Source organism: Chinchilla lanigera, unplaced genomic scaffold (assembly GCF_000276665.1).
Source record: "Chinchilla lanigera isolate Chin_1 unplaced genomic scaffold, ChiLan1.0 scaffold00071, whole genome shotgun sequence".
Classification (NCBI taxonomy): Eukaryota; Metazoa; Chordata; class Mammalia; order Rodentia; family Chinchillidae; genus Chinchilla; species Chinchilla lanigera.
The window spans coordinates 7,490,294-7,512,908 of record NW_004955472.1 but is presented as its reverse complement, the minus strand read 5'-3'; the positions used below and the strand labels follow the sequence as shown (position 1 = coordinate 7,512,908).

At 45.4% G+C, this 22,615-nt stretch overlaps 1 protein-coding gene across 1 annotated transcript in view; it reads right to left on the bottom strand.

The window, feature by feature from the left end:
* The window catches only part of Mob3b (MOB kinase activator 3B), a 154,571-nt gene that overhangs the window by 22,910 nt on the left and 109,046 nt on the right, over positions 1-22,615 (bottom strand). Inside the window, exon 3 of the mRNA XM_013523024.1 lies at positions 8,959-9,161. Within this exon, the coding sequence (XP_013378478.1) occupies positions 8,959-9,161 (203 nt within the window). The remainder of the gene's footprint in view (positions 1-8,958; positions 9,162-22,615) is intronic.

Here is a 22,615-nt window from a genome sequence, read left to right as displayed (position 1 = left end):
GGGAGATGTTTATTTAGCTCAGTTTGTAGGGGTTTCAGTCCATAAGGGGCTGTCTGCAAGGCAGGGTGGCTGGCAGAGGGGCAGTGCAGAGGAGAACAGTTCGTGGTGGGCAGAAGACAGCAAAAGCAAGCAAGCAAGGAGGAAGGCCAGCCTCTTTCTGTCCCTTATGTTGTATCCAGGCTACCAGGGTTAGGCCGGTGCCAAACAGTGTAATCACACAGCTTTAATCCAGCATCCCACACTCTACATTCAACACCTCTGAAAATGCCCGAGCTATGACCACACGAGGCTTTGGGGAGACATCTAGACCCAAGCCATAACAGATAGCATGAATAGTACAAGGGAGGGTGATGACAGTAAAGCTTTCTCCATTTTTAGCCAAATCACTCTCTAAGGGTGAATGTCATGGTGCTTGGGTTATATATTAATTTTAAAATATATAAAATATATAAATATGAAATATAAAGTATAAAGTATTTATATATTTTATAAATAAATATAAAATATAAGTAAATATAAGATAGTTTAAAATTATGGAAATATATGCACAATTTCTTAAGACTTATACTTTAAAATGTATACCAAATGACTACACACTGTGAATCCAGTGTGATTAGAATATCAACCCCCATACAAAGGAAGGATCACCAGAAATGCAAGTGGTATGAAGCAAGATGAGGCAGGCAGAGAAGTGCAGAGAAATGGACAGGTGAAGAAAAATGATAGAACAGGAACCCGATGAAGACCAGGGGAGAGACCTCTCCCTTAGTCACTCTGGGCTTGAGTTTTGCCAATATCTTAATAAGGAAGGATTAAAAGGAAATGTAATTAACTATAAGTTCAGCTAAAAAGTATTTATTGTTATTATACATACATCTATGCTTAAATTTATGAAACCATGTAGAGGCTATTCTGTGGTATGGATTAATCTCTTTTCAATAAATGCCTTTTGCTCTTTTCAAAACTTGAAGATGAAAACTAAAACCAAAAATCTTTTCTGATCCAGTTAAGTAGAGGAATTAAGTCTTTCGTTTTAATTTAATTTTACTTAATTGCAATGGCCAGAGATAGGGCAAACCTATTATTGGTCCTGTACACACAGGCTTTGTTCTGTGAAGCTTTAGTCTTTGTTAGCAAGGCCTTTATAATCATGATGTTCAATTTTTCTTATTCCATAAGTGATTCATATTAGTGATAGAAAACCTAGATAGAAAGTCAAAGAAGATATGTATAGAAAAGAAGCATTATCCATAAATCTGTTAAGAGAGAGCAACTGTCAGCACTTTTTACTGCATTTCCTTTTCTTTTATGAGCACATGATTAGGGATTCTTCAATATAGTTTTGAATCTTGTTTTTATTACTTAATATTATATGTTAACAATTTTACTATGGCCATCATTAATTGATTGTATTTTTGTCCCTGAAATAAATCAGACCATGCCTCCCCTAACCCAATTAAAACAAAACAGAATGATGCAAATACCAACCCCCCCCCAAAAAAAAAACCCACATAAACATACAAACCAGAAGCAAAAGCTCCCTGGACATCAACAGGGGTGATTAAATAGTACTGGCAGGGATGTGGCTGATTTTGCATAATGCCCTCCATTGAAAATAAATGCATGGTTTTTTGCTATTTTTCAAACTAATGCTTTAGAACAGATCTGCCAAAACTCCTAAAATGATCTCTGGCAGGCTTCACCTCTCATCTCCAAGCATTTGTGTTGCCCTGAATAATCACAGCTGATGCCTTCCTGGACACGTGTGCATACATGGCATGTACACACACATGTCATCATCATGGTCATCGTCATCATGATCGTCTGAACTGACAAAGTCCCATTGTCATGGTTTGTGTCTGGATGTCCCCCCAAAGCCTCATGCAGTCATGGGGTGGCTTTTAGAGTTTATGACTGACTCATGGTCCAATCTGGGATTATGGGTGAGTGCTGCACCTGCCCTGGGGTGGGAAGCCTGCATACAATATAAGGGAGGGAAGGAGACTTGCTTGTGGCTCCTCCCTTTTGCTCTTGCTGCTTTTGCTGTCTTCTGCCTCCATGAGCTGTTGCTCTCTGCCATTTGCCACTCTGCCTTGGAGCCAGCTAAGTACGGACTGAAACTCCACAAACTAAGAGCTAAGTAAACCTTTCCTTCTTTGATTTTGGACATCAGGTATTTTGTCTCAGCAACAAAAGAAAAGTAACCAAGACACCCATGAACATAAACACCAGCTATTTTGTGTGCAAAGTACCCCTTTTCTGCTGCCATAGTGGGCTTTAATCCATGACGACCCCTTTAAGCAAAGACAGAAGATCATCTTGGACGAAGGTTGACAAACCGGTGACACACCACATCAAAGGTCAGAGCCTCAGTAAGTCAAACGGAGAAGACTCTAGGTATGATTGCTTTCACAGATGAGGAAAGCAAGGCCCCGAGACATTAGGAAAATCATAATGTGGAAGTCACAGAAACATCATCACAAAGCCCCAACTGCCAGACTTCCAAGCGGAAACTCTTTTACAACAGCTGAGCTCAAGTACGAGCCATTTGGCTGTAACTCAAGAAAGCCGCCTGACAGGCAGCAGCCTGGAGCCTTTGTACAGATGAGGTTTCAAAAGAAAAGAGCCTTTCAAAGGCCCATAATGGCTCTTCACTGCCAGCTATTTTGGGGAGCAGCTTGGCTCCTGTGAGAAGCTCTGCTTCTCCTCAGGGCCCTGACCCGATCCTGCCTCCGTGGGCCGATGTTGGCTACTGCACTCATCCAAGCTTCTCCAAAGGAAGGGCAGGCCCAGATGTCACCTCTAACCGGAACACAAAGTCAGCGCGTGCTAGGGCCCAGATGGGTCGTGGCCCGGCCGGTGTGAAAGCAGGTTTTCTACATCTTTGGTCCTCACATGTTTAGTCTCCAAACTGTTGTTAAAAGTTCCCATATTAAAGTGATAGCTTTGGTGCCAAGGTCTCTTAGGAACTCCGGTCATTAGCCACCTACACGTGGGGGTGGGGCATGCCCTTCAGCGTGACAAGCGTTATAACGAGGGATGGAAAGCAATGGGTTCACATGCCCAGGACCCCCGTCTGAAGCAAGGATAGAAAGTACAAGGCGATGAAATAATACACATAAAGTTCTTAATAAATCTCTGTAACTCAAGAAATTGAGTTACTCTGTAACTCAAGTAACTTCTGGAAAACTCTTGGGTGCCTTGAACATGCTAGGAACTCAGCAAAGATGCGGGAAGCCTGAGCGCACAGGACTGGGCTTCCTATTTGCCGTGAAGCCTCCCCGTGTGGAGTTTCATTTCCCTCCTGGTTTTCCCACTTCCTCACACCATGCTGCAGTGGTGAGTGTGTGGTTGGGGCCCGGGAGGAGCAAGAGGAAAAACTCAAAATTTTGAGACATCTCACCAGGATGAGTAATGCTGCCCACAGTGTGTCCCAGGGATCACCATTTCTCTAAGTTCATGAGTGGTAACAAAAGAAAAAACGGTTCAGTAGCCAAATGCAGTTAAATGGGGGTGAGAGGGAGCATAAAACAGAACTAATTTCTTCACTAGACATCTTTGTAAGGTCTCTAACCTATGACTGGTCATACCGTGGGTCTTCAGTGGTGGTGAACATTCAGTGTTTAGTAACTCATTTCATGAAAGAAGAATGTCTTTTTTCATTGAGCATAACCTACAATGGGCTTTTGGGGAGGATTCTTGGTAAACACTGATCCTTGGATTTCTCTCCTTTTACTCCCCCATTCCTCTGAGCTCTCTTCCAGTCCTAGAGAAGAAAAGATGATGGATAAAAATGTTCATTCTCAAATTTGAGAATAATTGTCATGTGCAGTGTTTCCCACGTGCGAGTGGTTTGGTATCAACAGTAGCCACATCTGAAAGCAGCACGCGTACCTGAGCGCCATCCCGCCAGGCATGGAATCAGAACGCTCATCGCGCCAGATTCCTAGGTGGTTCCTGTAAACAATACAGTTTGAGATGCTGACCGAAGGTGCTTGGTACCGATGTCAGCAATTCTGATTCATGTGCCCACAGGAAGCTTAGGTATGCACATTTTAAAATGCCACCTGATTCTGATGTGGGTAGTGTACGGGCCCCTACTGAGAAACAGACCTCACTCAAGCGCCTATGGCCCAAGCACCCTCCTATCAGGCAATAAAACAGTCCCCAGAGCAACAGCATAATCACCTTCATTGTTAGAAACAGGAAGTGGAGCCCTGCAGCGAGAATGGGAAAGCCCTGGGCCAAGGTCACACGGGAGTCAGCGTGTACATTAATGTGAAGTGGCACCCTCCTGTCTGTTCTTCTCACCTTGCCAGTCTCTCTCCTCCTCCAGTGCCACTCAGCTCATCATTGACAGCTACTACATCGCTCTCGGAGTTGGCTGTTGTTTCTAGCGAAAGACCGAGAAAATGCTGCTGGCCATTTGTGCTTGCTAATGATGATTCCGATTAGCTCAGTTTTGTCAGCTGACTCTCAGGCCGACAAGGCCAGCAGCAGCCTGCTGATTCGACCAGGCCTGGCCCATTTTCCAATTACCAGCATCATTTGGGCTTGTTTCCTCCAACTGTGAACTTGCGGGAGCTCAGGTCATCTTCGGCGGTACGTGAGAACTCGAGGGTCTGGCACGTCTGCGTCTGTCAGTGTGCCCGCCTCCCCCGCCTAAGGAAGCGCCAGTGAGATGGCCTGTGCTTCCCGTTCCCAGGCTGCGGCTGCAGAGGCTGAAGAGCAGTCCCAGTGCGGGAATAAGGCAAGTCCTAGGGGTGAAGAGACGTGCTGGCTTCACTTCTTTCCAGCCTCTGGATTCCTAACTATATTCCCAATCAGGAGCCTGTTGGGGTGACAGCCATCCCAGTTCTTGGGGTCCGAGGGTTTTCCCAGGACGTGGGACTCTCAGTGCTAAAACCGGGAGTGCCAGTTACCCTGAGGCAGTGTGAGAGCATTGGACATTTGCCGGGTGAGATCTCTGGGATCTGGCGCAGAGAGTGCCTGGGGACTGCGGTCCTATCTTTCCCTATACGGTCCAAGGCTTACAATGTATCCCTTCACTGTTCTGCACTTCATTTTGCTTGCATTCTTTTTTTTTTTTTTTTTTTTTTTTGGTTTTTCTCCGGTACCGGGAACCGAACTCACGACCTTGCGCTTGCCAGGCAGGCGCTTTTGCCGCTGAGCTAAATCCCCAGCCCCTTTGCTTGCATTCTTTCTTGCAAATCAGATAGGAAGAAACATTTTCAGGTAGCAGACATCCACGTGGCGGTCTCTGGAAGCATGTTTTGAGATAAGGGTGGCATTAAGAAGGAATGGCTGCTGTGTACTCCCTTTCCGCGAGGACATATCATCCTTAAAATGCTCACCCCCATTCAAAAGCACATTAAACATTTGCAATGTACTAGGTACCACGGAAAATACAGGCCTATATCCTGTCTGCCCTCAGCCCTCAACTAACTGATGGTAGAGATGGATACAAATGCATTTCACTACACTTACTGGAGACCATCTAGGGAAAGGCAGAGAGCGCTAGGGAAGGGAGAGTTGAGGAAACCCCACTTACTGTGTGCTAATTACTTTACATGTATTGTCTCATTTAACAGCCTACATTTCTTAAGCACTCACCATGTGATTCACCCATTTAACTTCTACAATTCTAGTGTGCTTATGCTATGGTGAAGAAAACTTGGCTTTGAAAAGCCAAATAACTTGCTTCAGGTTGCAAGTTAGTAGACGAAGTGTCCCAGGCTGGAGCCCAAGAGTGTGAGTCTTGTCTCATGCACTGCATGATACTGAATCATGTCCTTCTGTGGTGTGCCAGGTACTTGTTCAACAGCAGCAGCTGGGAGGGCTCTGGGACCAGAGAAGTGTGGCTGTACATGGCAGAAACGCAATGCGAAGTGTGAAGGAAACTGCCTTCTACGCTGTGGAATCCCAAAACGTGACTCTAGAAAGCTCCCATCAGCAGCATGGGATCTCTGGGAATGCCAACAGGCCAATGAGCGAACCGTCTGGGCAAATGCCGCCCTTCTGGCTAGCTGCACTGGACTCCAAAGAATGCACAACCAGAACGTGAAGGCAAACGCCTGACTTCATTATCCTTTGAGGACTGATGATGAGTGACTTGCATTATTTTATATAATCTAGATTGCACTGTCAGTCTCTCAAAAGCGTATTTTCTTATGCATGTAAAATATCTGAGCAACTTGTTTTGTACCTACAGAGTACTCAGTATATGCAGATCAACTACAAACGCATTGATATGATTTATCTGATCACAGTATTACAGTACATTGCAACAGGAGGCTTAGCAGTCAGGTATTCTAGCACAATCAACTCCTGAAATTACAGCACTAACAATCCACAAATATAACACTCTTAGAGGACATGGATATGCTCAGTATGCAGAGCCTGATATTATATCCTTATAAATAGGCTCAGTATCTATTCTTACGTTTTGTAGGTTTGGGTTTGTGGGAAGCAAATATACAACTTCAGATAACTCAGTATTTAAAAAACATACTAAAATTAATCTTTTCTGTAACTATAGCAAAATGTAAGTGTAGGAAGAGGACTGTTTTAAGCAATATTTAAAGAAATATAAGCTTCTGAGGAAAAACATACCTTTCTTGTTCACTTCCACTGTTAATAATTCATGATTAATCTCATCAGAGTTTTTCTCCCAGGCACACACACACACATGCACTTATCTAGAACACTGGCTTGTTCAAGGACTGACTGCGACCCTGAGACTCCAAGTCAGCTCCTGGCACTGCCAGGTGCTAGAATCCCTGGGGCCCTTCTTCAGTTATAGAAAATAACTGAGAGGTTTTTGATAGCAAAGAAAGGCTTTCTCTGCTTGTTGATTTACACTCAGTTTTATCTTACAATGGCCTTTATGCTTCTGTGCATAAAGGAGAAATTGACTTTCCCCTCTATCCACCTAATGTTGCGGTTTGTCTAGCTCAGCAAAACTGAAAGTAGGCGTGCGTGGGAGAGCCTCTGCCTGATAGTTGACTTTTGAGGAAGGTATTTTTTTTTCCACCTGCACGGACCTGAGGGAAGGGAACACAGACCCTCAGATGCAGCTGTTCTAAGAGACTGCAAGTGTCTCCTGGCCTCTTCATTTATATGGTTCCTTCCCACTTTTTCCTTTCCTTTTCCTCTTTTTTGCCCTTGACACTTTCTGAAACTAGCTTTGTCAACCATTGCTAGTCGTTCAGTCCTTTCAGTTGTTTGCACAACCTTTCTCCTTGCAGTGGCTGTTTACCCAACAGCTTCTACGAAGGATGAACTAGAAGACCATCATACATTTCTGATTCTTTCCACACAAGTCGTCCAACTACAACGAATCCCTGGCCCGAGAGTTTTCTAGTAAGCTCTCCTTTAGCCAGTGCTGTAAGAAACATCTCAATCACACACAAAAATGTCGTGCTCTGTTCTAGAACTGCGTGATGCAAAGCAATGTGTTTTTTACCATATACTCCCATAGAACGATCAGTGATTGCGAGCTGAGAAATTCTGAGGTGACATAAAATTTACCAACATCTTCTTTGCCAGATAGAGATCCTATATTGATATAAACATGTCTTTCACGCTTTGAATTTTGACTCTTTCACATTTGGGGTCCTGCTGACTCAGGACTGCCCCGCCTAGAGCTATTCAACACCCAGAGATGCTAACGAGCCCATCCACAAGCTGTTCACAACCAACCAATACAAAGCAGCCAATCTAGGCCCAGGCCCCAAACACCTCCTCCATTAAGCTCTCATACTAACACAGGTACCAGACTGCTAGAGGCAACCCTGTGCCCCCGAGCCTGCTGACATTATTCAAATTAGTCAACCCTAAGCCTGTTCACCCTCCTTTGCCTGTGTCTTCCCGGGAAACTCAATAAGCTCCTGCCCATATTTTTTCTGCTCCATCTCCTCCCTGACCCAGGGCTTCCCCATACGGTTGTTGTTGGTGTGGCAGGACCCTTTCTCGGGATGCGTGAGTATAACAAGCTATCTTTTCAATGGTAGCCACCTGACTTGTTGGCCTCAATGTACCTACATAACAGTAAAAGGAATAATTTAAAACAGTAAGAGAAAGAGAAACAAAAGCAGACAGCCGGGCCCCAGCCTTCTGGCCTTTATTCCAATGGACCTGGATGAAATCTAGGTGCTCTATTCAGCCATTTTAGCAAGCGAAGGCCTAATTTTATTCTATCCTACAGGACATGAAGGCACTGGCTAGAGCCAACTAGAAAGAGCTGTGATGAAATCCGGGCCATTAAAGAATCACCTGTTAGAAGGGTGACGGGGTTTTTAGGGGCCTGACTTCTAAAACAAAACTGAGTTACACAGCAACAAAATACCTTATGCAGAAAATACAAATGATCCCATTCACTCATACAATAATACTAGAGATTTATCCTGGATGTTCTAGATTCTGATACACCCCCTATAACTCCCTACCAGGAGATTCAGTGTTAAAGGCAAAGTCCCTGTGATACTGTATTCTTATTCAGGGCTGACTTCACTCCCTGTCTCAAAGGCAGTTTTACTTGAGTTCGTAGGCCTGGTAGCTGTCGTAGGTGCTAAATATTCCTTTACTACTGAGAGAATGTTTCTGATCATCCTTAATTAATAATATTAGATAACATGACAGATCAAAGATGCCCTTATAAGAGAATAGATAAATAAGTGAATGAGCTGAGAATCAAAGCTCCTTCTTCCAGCCCAAACCACTATATTCCCATTATATTATGCCGCCTCTCAGAAGGCAATCGTCTGGCAATAGTTTATTGGTAGCAGTGGACACCTTGGCATTTCTTGGCCCTTGGTTGACTGCTGAACCGCGTCCAGTTCTGCACCCTTTCGGCTAAGGTCTATCAGTGGGCACTTTCCCTGCGCCTGGCAGTGTACTGTGACAAACGGCCGAGCCCCTGGGCACGACTCAGGTGCTTTTAGTGCAGGCCACACTTACCAAGGGCTCCAGCTCCTTTCGGTCTATGAGGTTCATCTCCGTGACGAAGTAGTAGAAGTGCTTGTAGCAGGTGTTGACGTGGGCCTCCGCGCCCATCACAATCACCCGGTCGAAGTGGTGGATGTACACGTGCACGAAGACCCGGAAGAGGCGGCACAGGATCTTCTTGCAGATCTGGAGGAAGTTCTTTGGGAAGGGGACACCTGGGGAAGCAGAGGAGAAAGGCATGGGACCATGGCAGGAAAGCTGCTTTTCCTCTGACGCCTACAGTACGAACCCTGGCAGAGAGGGGGAGATGCCGCAGATAGCGCGGCTCTCCCTGTCAGGATTAAGGGGTGGGGGGCTGCGGCAAACTGCAAAGCCCTTCCTCACTGCTCCCTCTCCGGGGGCAGCTTCTCCTCCGGACGGCAGCGGCCAAACAGGGACAGAAGCCCGGGCTTGGGAGAGCTTCTGCTTTCTCAAGATAATTCAGAATTCTGGGGTTTTGTGTGAACCTGCTGCGCTTAAGAAATGTTAACAACTAGTTTGAAGTTAAAAAAAATTACTGCAGGTTAGAACAAAAATCTGTCTAGTTCAGACTTGGCCCTTAAGCTACACATTCACAAATTCTGATTCAAAATTCTTCCCAAGGAACATTTTTTTCTGAGGCAGGCAAATTCGGCAAACTCTGTAGGTGCCCGGCATCAGACTCACTCCCACTCCATCTCTTTGAGGGAGGTCAGAGTTGGGTCTCTTTGTGTTTTAATTTTTTTCATACCCCAGAAAGGGCAAGTGGTTAGAGCCACTCAGGTTCCCCACTACTCCCAGGTCAGTCAAAGGAGCAAATAGTGGAATCGCAAGCCCATTTCCCTTTCCTCTCTACAATGCTGCTTAGCTCCTGTTATTTGCACTGTCCTGAAGAGGTAGCACACTGTGATGGGTTTCTGAGCTACAGACTTTGTCTGAATTCCTGTATGATGTGGGCCAATTACCCAAGCTCCATTGCTCCTCTGTAAAGGTCAGACTGCATGAGGCCTGCCTTGCATGCTTGGGAGGCTGTTACCGTGAGTAAGACCCTCCTCCAGTGTCTAGAAGACACTCAGTGGGAGAGTCCTCCTTCTCTCTGCAAGGTAAGGGCAGGAGCACCTAGCTGCTGTTATAAGGAAATCTCCGTCATCAAGAAAAGACAGACATGACGACCGGCTTTAGGACAGAACTGCAGAACTGTGCTCCAGGCGTGTCCCCGGTCCCCAGGCACCCGGCAGTCTTGCTGTCCCTGCCTCCGTAGCGACTAGTGACAGCTGTGAGGCATTCTGTAAAAGAGGATCACCTGGGACACTAGGTAGGATGAGAGGGATGGAACAGGCCTGCCATCCGCAGAGACGGGAACCTCCTTCCCAGGGGCCCCATACTGATACCAGCTTTCCTTCAGAAATGAGGCGGCAACATGTCCAATAAACCCTGGGAGCTCTTGGGCACGGCTTGGAGCTGACGTTTTGGGGATGAGGGTGAGGGGAGCTTTGAACATGGAGGGCGGCCGCATGCAGAACTTATGGCTTTTCCTGCTGAAGCAGGGCCACTCAGCCACCGCTGCAGGGTAGAAGAGGGTCTGGAAGCCTGAGGTCCAGAGGTGAAGGACTCTCCTCTATGATGGGTGCTTCGGCCTCAGAAGGGAACTCCTGTAACTGCTGCCTGGAGGTCTGAACATGTTCTCTTTACAAGCTATCCATGAAGTCTTATTATTCCCATTTTATAGACAAGTAACACTGAGGTTCTGCAGCATGCTTTTTCTTGCTAAAGAGTGGGACAGGGTTGGGATTTTAACCAAGACAACCCAAGTCTAAACTGCGGCATGGGTACGTTTCGTGTCACTTGTTCTCGTGCCTGGCTAGAGGCACCACTAGATCGCTCAGCGTGATAAGGCATCTACAGCTCATTCTCTATTGGCACAGAAATATAAACAATCCAATGAAAGCCAGTGGTGACAAAAGGGAGGGACAAAGTCCACAGCCTCACAAGCCACACATCTGGAGGCCACGGGAGGTCAGCTAACATATTCTGTGGCCTACCAGGAGAACTGTGCTTTTCTTGTCCAGGCTTTAAGACTACAAGCCTGAGACTAACAATAAAAGCTAAGATTTACTGAACACTTGCTATGTTCTAGGGACTATGTCAAAAACTATGCGAATCATCTCAGTCTCAGAATGGCATTTAAGTTACTATTTCTATCTTACAGATGACTAAATAGTGCTGAGAGAACTAAGTACCGTACGGCCACCTGGTGGCACGGTCTGGCTCCAAAGCCCGAGCACCCAGCACCTTGAAAACTGCAATGCCGCTCTACTGCTCCGCGCACACCTTCCTCTTCGAGGTGCTGCCTCTCTGGGCTGCCTGAAGCCTCCCCTTCCCCGGCTTCGGTCAGGTGGAGGCGCACCAGGCGCCAGGGACTCAGGGAGCTCCAGTGTCGCCAGTCTAGCTGCCTGGCCCTTCCAGCCTTTACTCCGGCTACAGAGGAGGCAAAGTCCAGAGCACTGTGAGGATGCGTACAACAGCCCAGCCCTCTAGATCCTCTGCCGTCTCTTCTCCTGCTCCGATTCCTGCCTCCGTTCAGCTCCAAGCTCTTCGCTCTGCCTTCTGTTCTTCACCTGTCTCTATCTTGTTTAAGGCCTTAGAGGTGGTTTCTCCTCTCTGGGTTATGGCTTTCAAGTGGACGAGAGAAGCGGGCTTAGAGTCTGGAAGACCTCGTCTAAAATCTGGGTCCTTCTACTTACCAGCCGCATAGACAAGCTACATCACTGCTCCAGTGTACTGTAAAACTGATCAAACGTGCTGATAGTGGTTTTAAACTAGCATCTATACTGTGTCTAGCCCTTCATGGGGAAAAATTTCGTTACTTTGCACCTGAATTTCTCAGGTAGGCAGGACTCCAGGCTCAGAATCTCTTGGTTCTGGCTATAAAGTTGGCTTGATTCGATCGTTCTCTCTTTTTTTTTATTTTTGTGGATTTATTTTTATTGACTGGGATCTAGGGCATGGGATGGGAATGTCACCTTGGGGCACACCCCCTCCTGCCCACAGGGAATGTCCATTCTAATCTTCCTGGGGTATTTTCTGAAGCCTTCTCTTTTTATTGGCACTGCCCCTGCTGGCAGCAGCCTCCTCGGGCCCACTGCTGACTGGGAAAGCTGCAAGTGCTTCAGATGAAGACATGCTCACCTCGAACCACCATCCGCCCAGGCCAGCTCTGAAAGCCAAGAAGAAGCTCGAATCCTAGCAAGCCTGGAACCCCACGGAGTTCTCAGCAGAGCCCACAGACAAAATCCAGCTCAATGCGTGAGGGATTGAGAACAGGAAAGCTACATTTGGGAAATCCATTCAATTAGTAACACTTCAAAGGCCAATTCTATAGCTTGTATATTATTTTAGACCTTTTACCCCTTTCTCTTCTGCCTACCAGATGTTCTATTGTGTATGTTAAATAAACCTTTTCAAAAGGTGGGAAAAAGAAGCAATGGTTTCCCCAGATGCAGAGAACATGGGTGACCCCCTCCCCCAGATTCTGGAATTTCTCCTCTTGGCAACTGGTCACAGAACAGCAAGACAGGCAAGATTCAGCCCGCTGTTCTGACTAGCTCAGAAACCACCACAGGGACAAAGGGCAAACAACTTCTGGGTCCTTAACCTGTTGCTCATAAAAAGCATGAGTTGTATTTTCTTCTGAGCAGTCAGAGACTTAAAGGTGTTTTTTGCTTAAATCTGTGACTTTTCACTTCAGCCTACGAATGCCTAATAAGCAACTAAAAGGAGAACGAAGCTTAGCTCTCGTTTTACATCCTTTTCCTGAAAACTTTAGATGTAGCCACGTTAGTCATTCAAGGAGTGTCTAGCTGAAAGTTGACAGAACAAAGTTTATTAGTCCAAAGTTTACCTAGCTTAACTCATCCCCCTTCAAGACAGAGAACACAAAAGTAACGAAGGGACACCTGACTACCAGCTGCTTCTAGTTCCAGACCCCCTCCCTGAGACGCTACTGAGAAGTCTCCAGTCACTGACTGTCCCAAACTGGTGTCACCCAGGTCCCAGAAAAGCAGAGCACCGCAGGACTGAAACCATAGCAGACAGGGCTGCTGCGTGGGAATGGCACTGCCCCTCAAGCCACGGGGATTCCTCCAGAGCCACAAAACTGGGACTAAGACAGTGACTGCCTGGACCCCAGCACACGACAGCACCCCACAGAACTGCTTCCGGGTCTTCTGTGGGTGCACCAGCCTGATGCTCCTCATCGCAGTGCGCCCCTCCAGCTACTGCACAAGCTGCAGTCCTTTGCCTGCCTTCGCTCTTGTTTTCCAGGGAAAGCCTAGGCCCGTGATTCGTACTTGTCGCTTTAGCTTCAGTTTCTATTGCACTGCTACCTCAGTTGTCGGAGGGCTCCAAGCTCAACCTTTCCACTGCTCAAACAGCAAAGTTCAAAACCAAAAATCTGCTCGGTGTTCGTAACTTTGCTAGATAGTCAAACTGAAAATCTGACTTGAAAAAACTTGTACAGGCCAAGAGTGAGTCGGTCACGTGTCACACCTCACTGCGGACACCAAGGGGTGACGCTTCAGTCTAAGAGCTGCTCTCACCCTGGCAACACATAGTGAGTGTGTTAGTGCGTTAAAACACGCATCCTTGTGATTTTTTTTGAGCTTTATTTGCATAAAATATTGTAAGCACGACTCCAAAGAAAGTTATCGATACCAGCAGTAAAGCTGAGAGCAAAACTGTGAGAACCATGATGGAGTTAAAGAAAATATCATTGTGAAATTTGTTAAAGTCCTAGAAAAATGAATTCACAAGTATAATTTTGGGGCCTGAGAACCAATGATTTGGTTTTCTATTATTTTTTAAGGGAAAAATATGTTCAGTTCTTGAATTTTTTGGTGTTCAAACATGGATTTAGAGCAAATTGAGTTTTACAACGGAGGTACCACTGTATTACTAAAGCAAGCACCTACACAAGCCTGTGACAGAGCCACTCCCTTCAGTGACAGAAAACAGACCAACCTGAGGGTTTTGTCTTCTTCATTGTGCTGCAAAGAAGTATCTCATAATAGTCACAGGAAAGGGAGACTTGAATGGGACCTGAGATATGCCTGTGGGATGTCACTTAATCCCATAACATCCTGAGCAATGCTATTATTATTTCAGTCTTTTAAAACAGTGTCTCTGAGACTTAGCTCAGTTAAAGCACTTTTTCCAGGCCACAAAGTTAAAGGGAGATGGAGATTTCGCTCCAAAGCACGGACCCTGCTCCTACGGGCTGCAAGGCTGCAGGGAGCAGATGGCTGAGACCTCCACTTTGCAGGCTCCACTTAGCTCGAAAGGCGAAGCTTGCAGGATGAGCTCAAAAATTGTAAACTGGACACAAGGACATATCCCTATAACCCCCTCAGCCTGGGAGGCTGAAGCAGGAAGATTGCAATTTCAAAACCAGCTTGGGAAACTTAGTGACTTAGTGAGACACAAACTCAAAATTAACAATAAAAGAAGTGGAAATGTGACTGTGTGAAAGCCCTGGGTTCAACCCCCAGTACTACAAAGCAAAAAAGTTTATTTAAACAAGTACAGTCTATCAGTATGCAGAATGAAAGGCTAGTGGATCATGTCAAAGGGATGCCTGATTGGTGACAAGAGCAACCTCTCCATGAGGGGAGGTGCACGGCTAGGCCCGGGAAAGGGCAGTCTATGCGGCCCACAGGGGTGCTCTCAGCTGCATCAGGACCACAGCCAACCTCTGTCTGTGTCCCATCAGGCTCTGTTGAGCGTACAAGATGCTATGAGCCTCTGCCTCAGGATTTCTTAGTATGTATTTCACAAATGACTAATTCTGCGAGAGCCTTGGTTCAAACGAGGTCATGAGGGTGAAATACATTTACTAAAATGCAGCTTTCATAAAAGTTTACAACAGAGTCAAGAGTAGCGAAGGATCTGAAAATACCTGTAGCAAGAAAGTCCTATATAACTCTGGATTCCTCTTTTTCTTTTTTTTTTTTTTTTTTTCTCCGGTACCAGGAACCGAACTCACGACCTTGCGCTTGCCAGGCAGGCACTTTGCCGCTGAGCTAAATCCCCAGCCCCGGATTCCTCTTTTTCTCACAGTATTTATTGGTTTAAAACACTCAGCCGTAGTCAGATTGCGGAGGCTTCATTTCTGCCTTTGCTGCCTAAAAATAACGTAACCATATACAAATGTCTTAGTTGCTCTAAACCTCAGTTTCCTCATCAGAAAATAAGAGGATATATTAATACTATGAAGCTCAAGAGGTAGTTGTGAGCATTGAATACATACACATATAAAAAGCCTTGCTTTCATGCCTTCCAGATAGTAAGCACTGTATTAAGAACTACCAGTTTTAGTGTCCCATTGACCAAATACTCTTTGCAACATATGTTGGGATTAGATTCCTCTTGTATATTTATTTTCAGGAGGGCAGTCTTGGTATTAGTATGACAATTATGAACTTGCAAGAACTGAAGAATGGCAGGCAGCCAGTTAGGGTCCAGGTTATATTAGACCTTGAATTATTTTCTGTAAGCTTCTCATACTTGTACTGCTGGAAGTTCTCTGAACAGAAGGACTGTTTGTACTTTGATTCTACTTTTAAAAAGTATCCGACACAAGCAAGATAGGGAATATGTTATATAAAAATGGAATCAGAAAAGAGCAAATCTTATTTAGTCAAGATGTGAGTCTATCATCTCCTTTTTGGGGAAGGAAAAAAAGCCCATGGCAAAAATGCTAGCCTTTTTCTTTTTAAAATCAGAGTCTTTATGTGGTCCTGGCTTGGAAGGTCGCACACTGTTTGGGGAGAAGGGAGGAGAATTCTGCAGTGAAGAACATTTTGATCTCACTTAGGGGCGGAAAGAAAGAACCTGAAATGCCTTTCTTTTTATACTTTCCCTCTTCTCCTTTCAATCTACTTTTTCAGGTGGCTATAGTGAATTTGCAGTCACTATACACAACTAGAAAGTTAATGCCAGACAATATTAACCAAGAGTCTTAACAGAAATAGATTATATATTTAAGGGTTTGGAGTTAAACTTTGACTAGTCTTCTAACAACACAACCAAGGACAATAATTCAACAGATATCAATGGATGATACTGAAAATGACGTTTGATCAGAAGATCTCTAGTGACAAAGCATGCCCTTCCTCTATCCCACCGTGAGCTGCATTACACACGGTAATGGTCAGATTAGAGCTGGGAAATTTCAAACCCCAAGAAATTGGCCTGAAATATTCAGATAAGTAGTCCTCCAAAGGTGATCGAGCTCAAGGTGTCTGTGGATAACCTGGATCTCTATGACCCTGGTCATATGGTGTGTCTTGCTCTCTACAAATGAGTCAGTACTGAAATGGAATTTGGGCAACTGAAAATAAGGCCAGGCTGAGCTCAGATTCCAGAATAAGACAGAGCAACCAACATGCCCGGGCAGAGGTCAGAATTCAAGCTAATCACTCACATGAGGGTCTAGCAGGAATCTGCTCGGTCGTCAGAGTCAGTGCAAGGCTAGAGTTTATCAGCAGGCAGGTCAGGAGGAGGCTGGCCAGGGAACGGGGGTGGAGGCGGGGCCTAGGTGAGTCTGCAGGCCTGGAACCCGCCAGGAAGGCCTGATGAGACAGCTCTGCAGTGCTGTCTGCTGCTCGGGATTCGGTATGCAGTCAGGAACCAGCCTCTGACAGCCCTGCTGAGTTCATCTGTGTGTCTAACCACAACTTTCTGATCTCCAAGCCACACTCAGTGTGAGAGCTAAATCGAGCATAGAATCTAATAATTTCTCTGGGGCCTCATCTGGAGTCGCCTTTCATCTCTGACTTCGTAAATCGCCTTTCTCCCAAACAAAATTAAATAGAAATTCCAGTAATTTCTGAGCTTCAATTCATTTTTCCTTCTTCCTCTATCCATCCTCTTCCTTTCCCTTTCACTAAGGCCTCAGATGCCCCATTGAATCCTTTTTCAGGAAATCCAGAAAGGAAATAAGTTTTCTGCATGGCATCTACTATTCCTTTTATCCTGTTACAGGGAAGAAAAAGGAAACAAGTCCCTCAGAGAAGGCAGAAATGCCTTGGGTGACAAAGGGCCAAAGTCAGACAAGACCTAGAAGGGAAATTTCTGAGCAGGGGCTGATCCTTGCTGCTTTCATTATTTTCTCTTTTTTTCTGAAGAGAAAGGTGGCTGTTTGGCACTGATTCTCTGGCACATGATCAGGGCTGGGCTGAGCCTGGGCTTTGGAGGTTTGGGGCATCATAACTTGTCTCCATGGACCCCAGAGAACTGCCCCAAACATCCAAGCTCTGAGAGATATTCCACCCTCCCCGTTTACCTACTCAATTCCTCTTCTGTCTTTAGAGCTCATCTTAAAGTCTGCCCTTGCTCCTCAGCGCTGGCCCTTGGTGTCTGCTAGCCTGCTCCTGAAGTCCCGAGCACAGACTGCGATGAGAATTGTAGCTACCTGTGGAAATCCCGGCTTCAGATCTGTGGCATCTCAACTGCGCCCTCCATGAGGCCAGGGACTGTGCCAGTCCTCCTGCTGGATGTCTCGTTAGTGTCAGCACGGAGCCACGAGCAGGAGGATGGGAAATAAACGCTTGCCGATTGTTAGGGCTGAGCGCCTCTGCCGTGCTTTTAGCCTGAAATCAGTGCTCAGAAAGCCAAGGGATGCCCCAGGACTTACACGAGCTGACGGGTGGTGGTCAGCTGACGGGATCTGAACTCGAGTCTCTCCGACTCCAGGGCCTAGGTCTGTTCTTTCCATTCTGTCATGAGGCTTTGTAAAGTTCTCAGGGGTCTTTCCATCTCACTCCAACCCAACTGGGAGAAGCAGGAAAACAGAGCTTATGAAAAAATGGAAGTGGAAAAGGGCAGCGCAAGGCTTCCTTCCCCAAGGGCTCAGCACGGGTAAGGGCGCTGGTGAAGTCCCCAGCCCTGGCACTCATCACACTTGGGTCCACAGTGAGGCGTCTCTGCTAACTTCCCAGGGCTTGGTTCCTTATCTGTGCATGAGACTGGAGCTGGCGGCGGCCGTGCTACTGTGCTTGGAAAGATGGCTCTTCCTCCTCCCCGGTGGCCAGGGAGAACACAGGAAACAGGAGAGGTGATGCTGCCTTATCCCTCCAAAGGGTGAACTCTTTCCTCAAAAGCAGATTCGGAAGGCATGACACATGGACTGTGAGCTGTCTCGGGAGATTCCACATTGACACAAGATAAAATCGAGCACCCTGGCCAGTCCTCTGAGGCTCTGATGGCATGTTAGTAGCAACACTCAAGAGTGTTCGCGTTTCTCCTTTAAACTGTTGTTCATACCTCGGAGCATCTGCCCTGTCCTTTTTGTCCTTGGAGTCCCATAACAGGATGGCAGTGCGTGTGAAAATCCCTCTACATGTCGTAAAAATCCCTCATTCCCAATAGCTCATGAATAAAAACAACATCCCACTCATGTGGGAAAAGAAAACAGACCTCCTCTGGCAGTGTGGCTGAGAACATACCATTTCCAAAATACTTGCAAAACAAAATGCAATTGGATCACAAGGAGGGAAAAAATGAACACAGATGTTTCTTAAAAATACACATTCCCCTCTCCTTAGTTTACTTTCTTCCTCTTTCATATCCATCCACGTTCCCCTGCATGCATATATATATATGTATATACACACACACATATATGATATATCATGATGTATATGTGATGCTCTTGCTGATGCTGATGAAAATTCAGCTGTGGAAGAGGTATTCCTTTCAGCAGATGTTTTGTGTTATCTCAGTGTGTTCCTCCAGAAAGTGTCTGTTCACCCTGCCAAAGAAAACAACCCTGTGCAGCAGGACTTTGTTCTTCTGCCTAAAAAAAGTCCCCAAACAAACCAACAGCTGCAAATGCTTAGAAATAAACCAGCTACTATTCTATTCTACAAGTCCCTTCCTCTGCAGCCTCCCCCGCCCCCTTGTGGTCCCCTCCAGTCTATCGTGGTGGTTAGACTGAAAGAAAGGAAAAGAGACCAACATACAATTATATGTTCTAAACAGATTGTTAATTCTTTCAGGCATGCCATTTTCCAGGCACAGGAAGTGCTGTTTCAGCCACCCAAAGGAGCAACTGTGAATACAGCGTGCCTGCCTGTCACACTTCCTCTAGCCCCTCAGCACCACTTCTCGGTTCCCAGAGGCTTCTCCTTCCCCCATCTCCAGGATTTCTGCCTTGGTCCTCTGCCTTCACTGCATGGGAGCTGAGGAGAAGCAGACGGAGGAAGACCCAACGAAACCTGAGAAAGCTGTTCCCCACAGATCAACAATAAAAGCCATTAAAAACGAAACCCTCACTAGTTCAAGCCTGCCCAGTTTGCTGAAAATCGAACAGGCCCAGTGAGATGGAGCATGCTGAGAATGAGATGTTAATGAACTTCAAGTTAGGCTGAAGAGCCAGTAACTTGATCATGAGCACCAGTTAGAATGTGAAAATGACCCAGATTTCTTGTCATGCATGTGATATTGTGACCATCCACACAAATAAAACCATTCTTTATTCACCAGTAGATGCTTTTTTCCATTGTGTGTAGGGCAATTAGTACCAAGCCTTGTCTGAATAGTTTATAATCTACAAGCTTCTTTCAACTCCACTGCCTCTTCCCTAGCTCAAGCCATGTCATCTGCCTGGCTTACGTGGCTCCCCTTTCAGGGCACTACCTTCCTTATTTGTGTACGTCTCTAATCTCCACCTGTCAGATGTGGGATCTTTCTGCTATGCAAATTGAGGCAGAAAATCTGGTAGCATAATGAATTTCTGTGTAAAACTCTAAGCTTCCTAGTGCTCCCAAAGTGAAAGCAAAGCTCTTGGGGCTGGGGATTTAGCTCAGCGGCAAAAGCGCCTGCCTGGCATGCGCAAGGTCATGAGTTCGGTTCCCGGTACCAGAGAAAAACCAAAAAAAAAAAAAAAAGAAAGCAAAGCTCTTTATGTGATTTCTCACACATGCATCTCTCTGTCATCACCTGGCTGGTGCACATAATACTTCAGCCATTTAGAAGTAAGATCCTCTGGCTCACTCACTTCGAGGTGTCACCACACACAGGATTGGCACCCAGAAAACACCTTCCTCAGCTTCTGCTTTTTGTCTGGCCAACTCCCACTTGCTACTCAAGTCTCAACTGACCTAGCACTTCTTGCAGAGTGTCCTCGCTGCCCACCTTGCTCTCTATTTAGGCATTCGGTAACTCTCTAGATTTCTCATATGATATATGAGTGCCGTCTCACACTATCCTTTTCTTATTACTGTTTCCCAATCGACTAACAATTTTTTGATGTCAAAAGTGTACCTGGTCACAGTTCTATGCCTGGCATTAAATGGATGCCAGAACGTGGTGATTTTCAGTAAGTATTTATTGGGCAGATACAGTGGAATGAATGTTTATAACCATCCTCAGATGCATGCATTGAAAGTCCGACCCACAGCCTGATGGCTGTAAGGAGGGGCCCTTTGGAAGCTGACAGGTCATGAGAGCAGACACTGCATGAACGGCATTTGTGCCTGCATAGAGGAGGCCCCTTTCTTCCTCCATGTGATGCTACAGCCAGAAACTGCTGGCTGTGACTCACAGTGAATTTACTGTTGCCTTGGTCTTGGACTGACCAGTTCCCAGAACTATGGAAATAAATATTTGTTGTTTATAAGCCAAACAGTTTGAGGAATTTTTGTTATAGCTGCTCAAGCAGACTAAGACAGTGAACGTATGAACAATAACCACATAAACCAGAGCAATGTGGGGCTGGTGAGATGCTCTATCCGCCTGGTTTTCCCTTACATTGTCCAACTCCCAGCAGTGGCTCTTGAGTCATGGTCTGAAAACCTTTGCTCTTTGGAAAGATGCCCAGGTAATTGCCATGAGGCCCTATTTAACTTCGGCATGTTAAAGGCAGTAAGACTGCAGTGAAAATTAATACAAATTTATCTCAACATCTCAATGTCTTTCTATTAGGTTTCACTAATAGTAAGGCTCAGCAGTGCTACACATTTATAGTCAAATATCTAGTTTCCCAGAGTTTTAAACTTTGCAATATGCAAGGCTTGATAACTAAGCCTGATCATTTTTTTGGGTGGAACTCAACCTGAGGGGTGCTTTGCAGAGCCAGAAGGGAACAGGAAACAGAGAACAGGAAGAAATTCACCCGAGACAGGAACATAACCTGTGGGGGATCTTTTCTAAATAGAAAGGGTCTAAGAAAGGGACTTGTACCAAAGAAGTCGAGGCAGATTCTGCAAATGTGCACCCTGCCATTCGGAGTTGAGAAGAGGATTCCGTGGACGCAGAGATGCTGTTAGTTCATCTGCAGGTAAGAGCCAAAGAGAGAAAGTTGATTGGATCAGGGTGAAACCAGAAATATTTCTCCAAAATCTGATCACTGGGTCAGAGTTGACTTAGCTTCATGAACTGAATTGTACAATTTAAGTCAATGATTTACTTGAATGTATTTTGAACTGTAAGCCCTCAGGGGTTCCAAAGGAACATAAACGAGTAAGGAAAGCTGGCTGTAATAAAATAGGGAATGCTCTGGACTTAGTCAAGCTGGAAAGCATGTTTTTCAGGAAAGGAAAAAAAGGCTTTCCATCTTAGCTCACTGTCATGCAGCAGGAAAATAGATCCAGGATTGCCAGACCTGGTCTTCAAGAGAAGCCAGAAGTCTAGATTTCTATGTGAAATTGTTGCATAGTTGGAGGTTTGTTAATTCAAAATATTTTTAAAATTTCAAACATATTGTTTAACATTTTTAATGTATATTTAACCCAGCCTAGAAGTTGACTACAGAGTGATAGGTTAATTTTAAAAAACATTAAATTAAGAAATTAAAAAAGAAAAACAGTCTGGTAGCAATATGCACATGCAATATTCAGATCTTGTTTCTAATAGCATTTTTCTTTTTTTTTTTTTTTTTTTTTTTTTTTTGGTTTTTCTCTGGTACCGGGAACTGAACTCACGACCTTGCACTTGCCAGGCAGGCGCTTTGCCGCTGAGCTAAATCCCCAGCCCCCAGCATTTTTCAATAATAGGAATTAGGGTCCCTTTAAGAAATGGCTGATTGTAGAGCTGGGTATAAAAGATGGGCTAGAACACAAGAAAGTGCCAGAAAGAAAGGATGTACTCGAGAAGAACCAACATGAGGACTGTCAAAGGGCCATGGGGGCCAAACTGCAGGAGCTCTGGAATGGCCAAAGCTGGAACAATCAGAGCAATAAGATAGAGGAAGTAGGTGTAACACAAATATCCATAAATCTACACTGATACACGTAAATGGTTAAATAATAAATTGGACACTGAAAAATCTGTGCAGCAGATTTCTAAATAATTTACATATATATTCTCCACTTGAGGACAAGGGACTCCTGAACATGGGCCACACTCAGTGACTAGCTTCCAAAGAGTACAGGATGGAAGAAGGGAATCCCCATACCACAGAGATCTGTGAAACATGCCTTGGGCCGATTGATCCTGGTTAACGTCGATAGAGATGAGTCAGGTTCACAGGCTATACCTTTGATACGAGGTGATGAAGTCACTTTGCTTCTGTTATCTCTGTCCTTAAAACCATCAACAAAAGAGCTTCATTAAAAACAAGAGAAGTCTGACAAAATATCACAGCTCAGAGGAG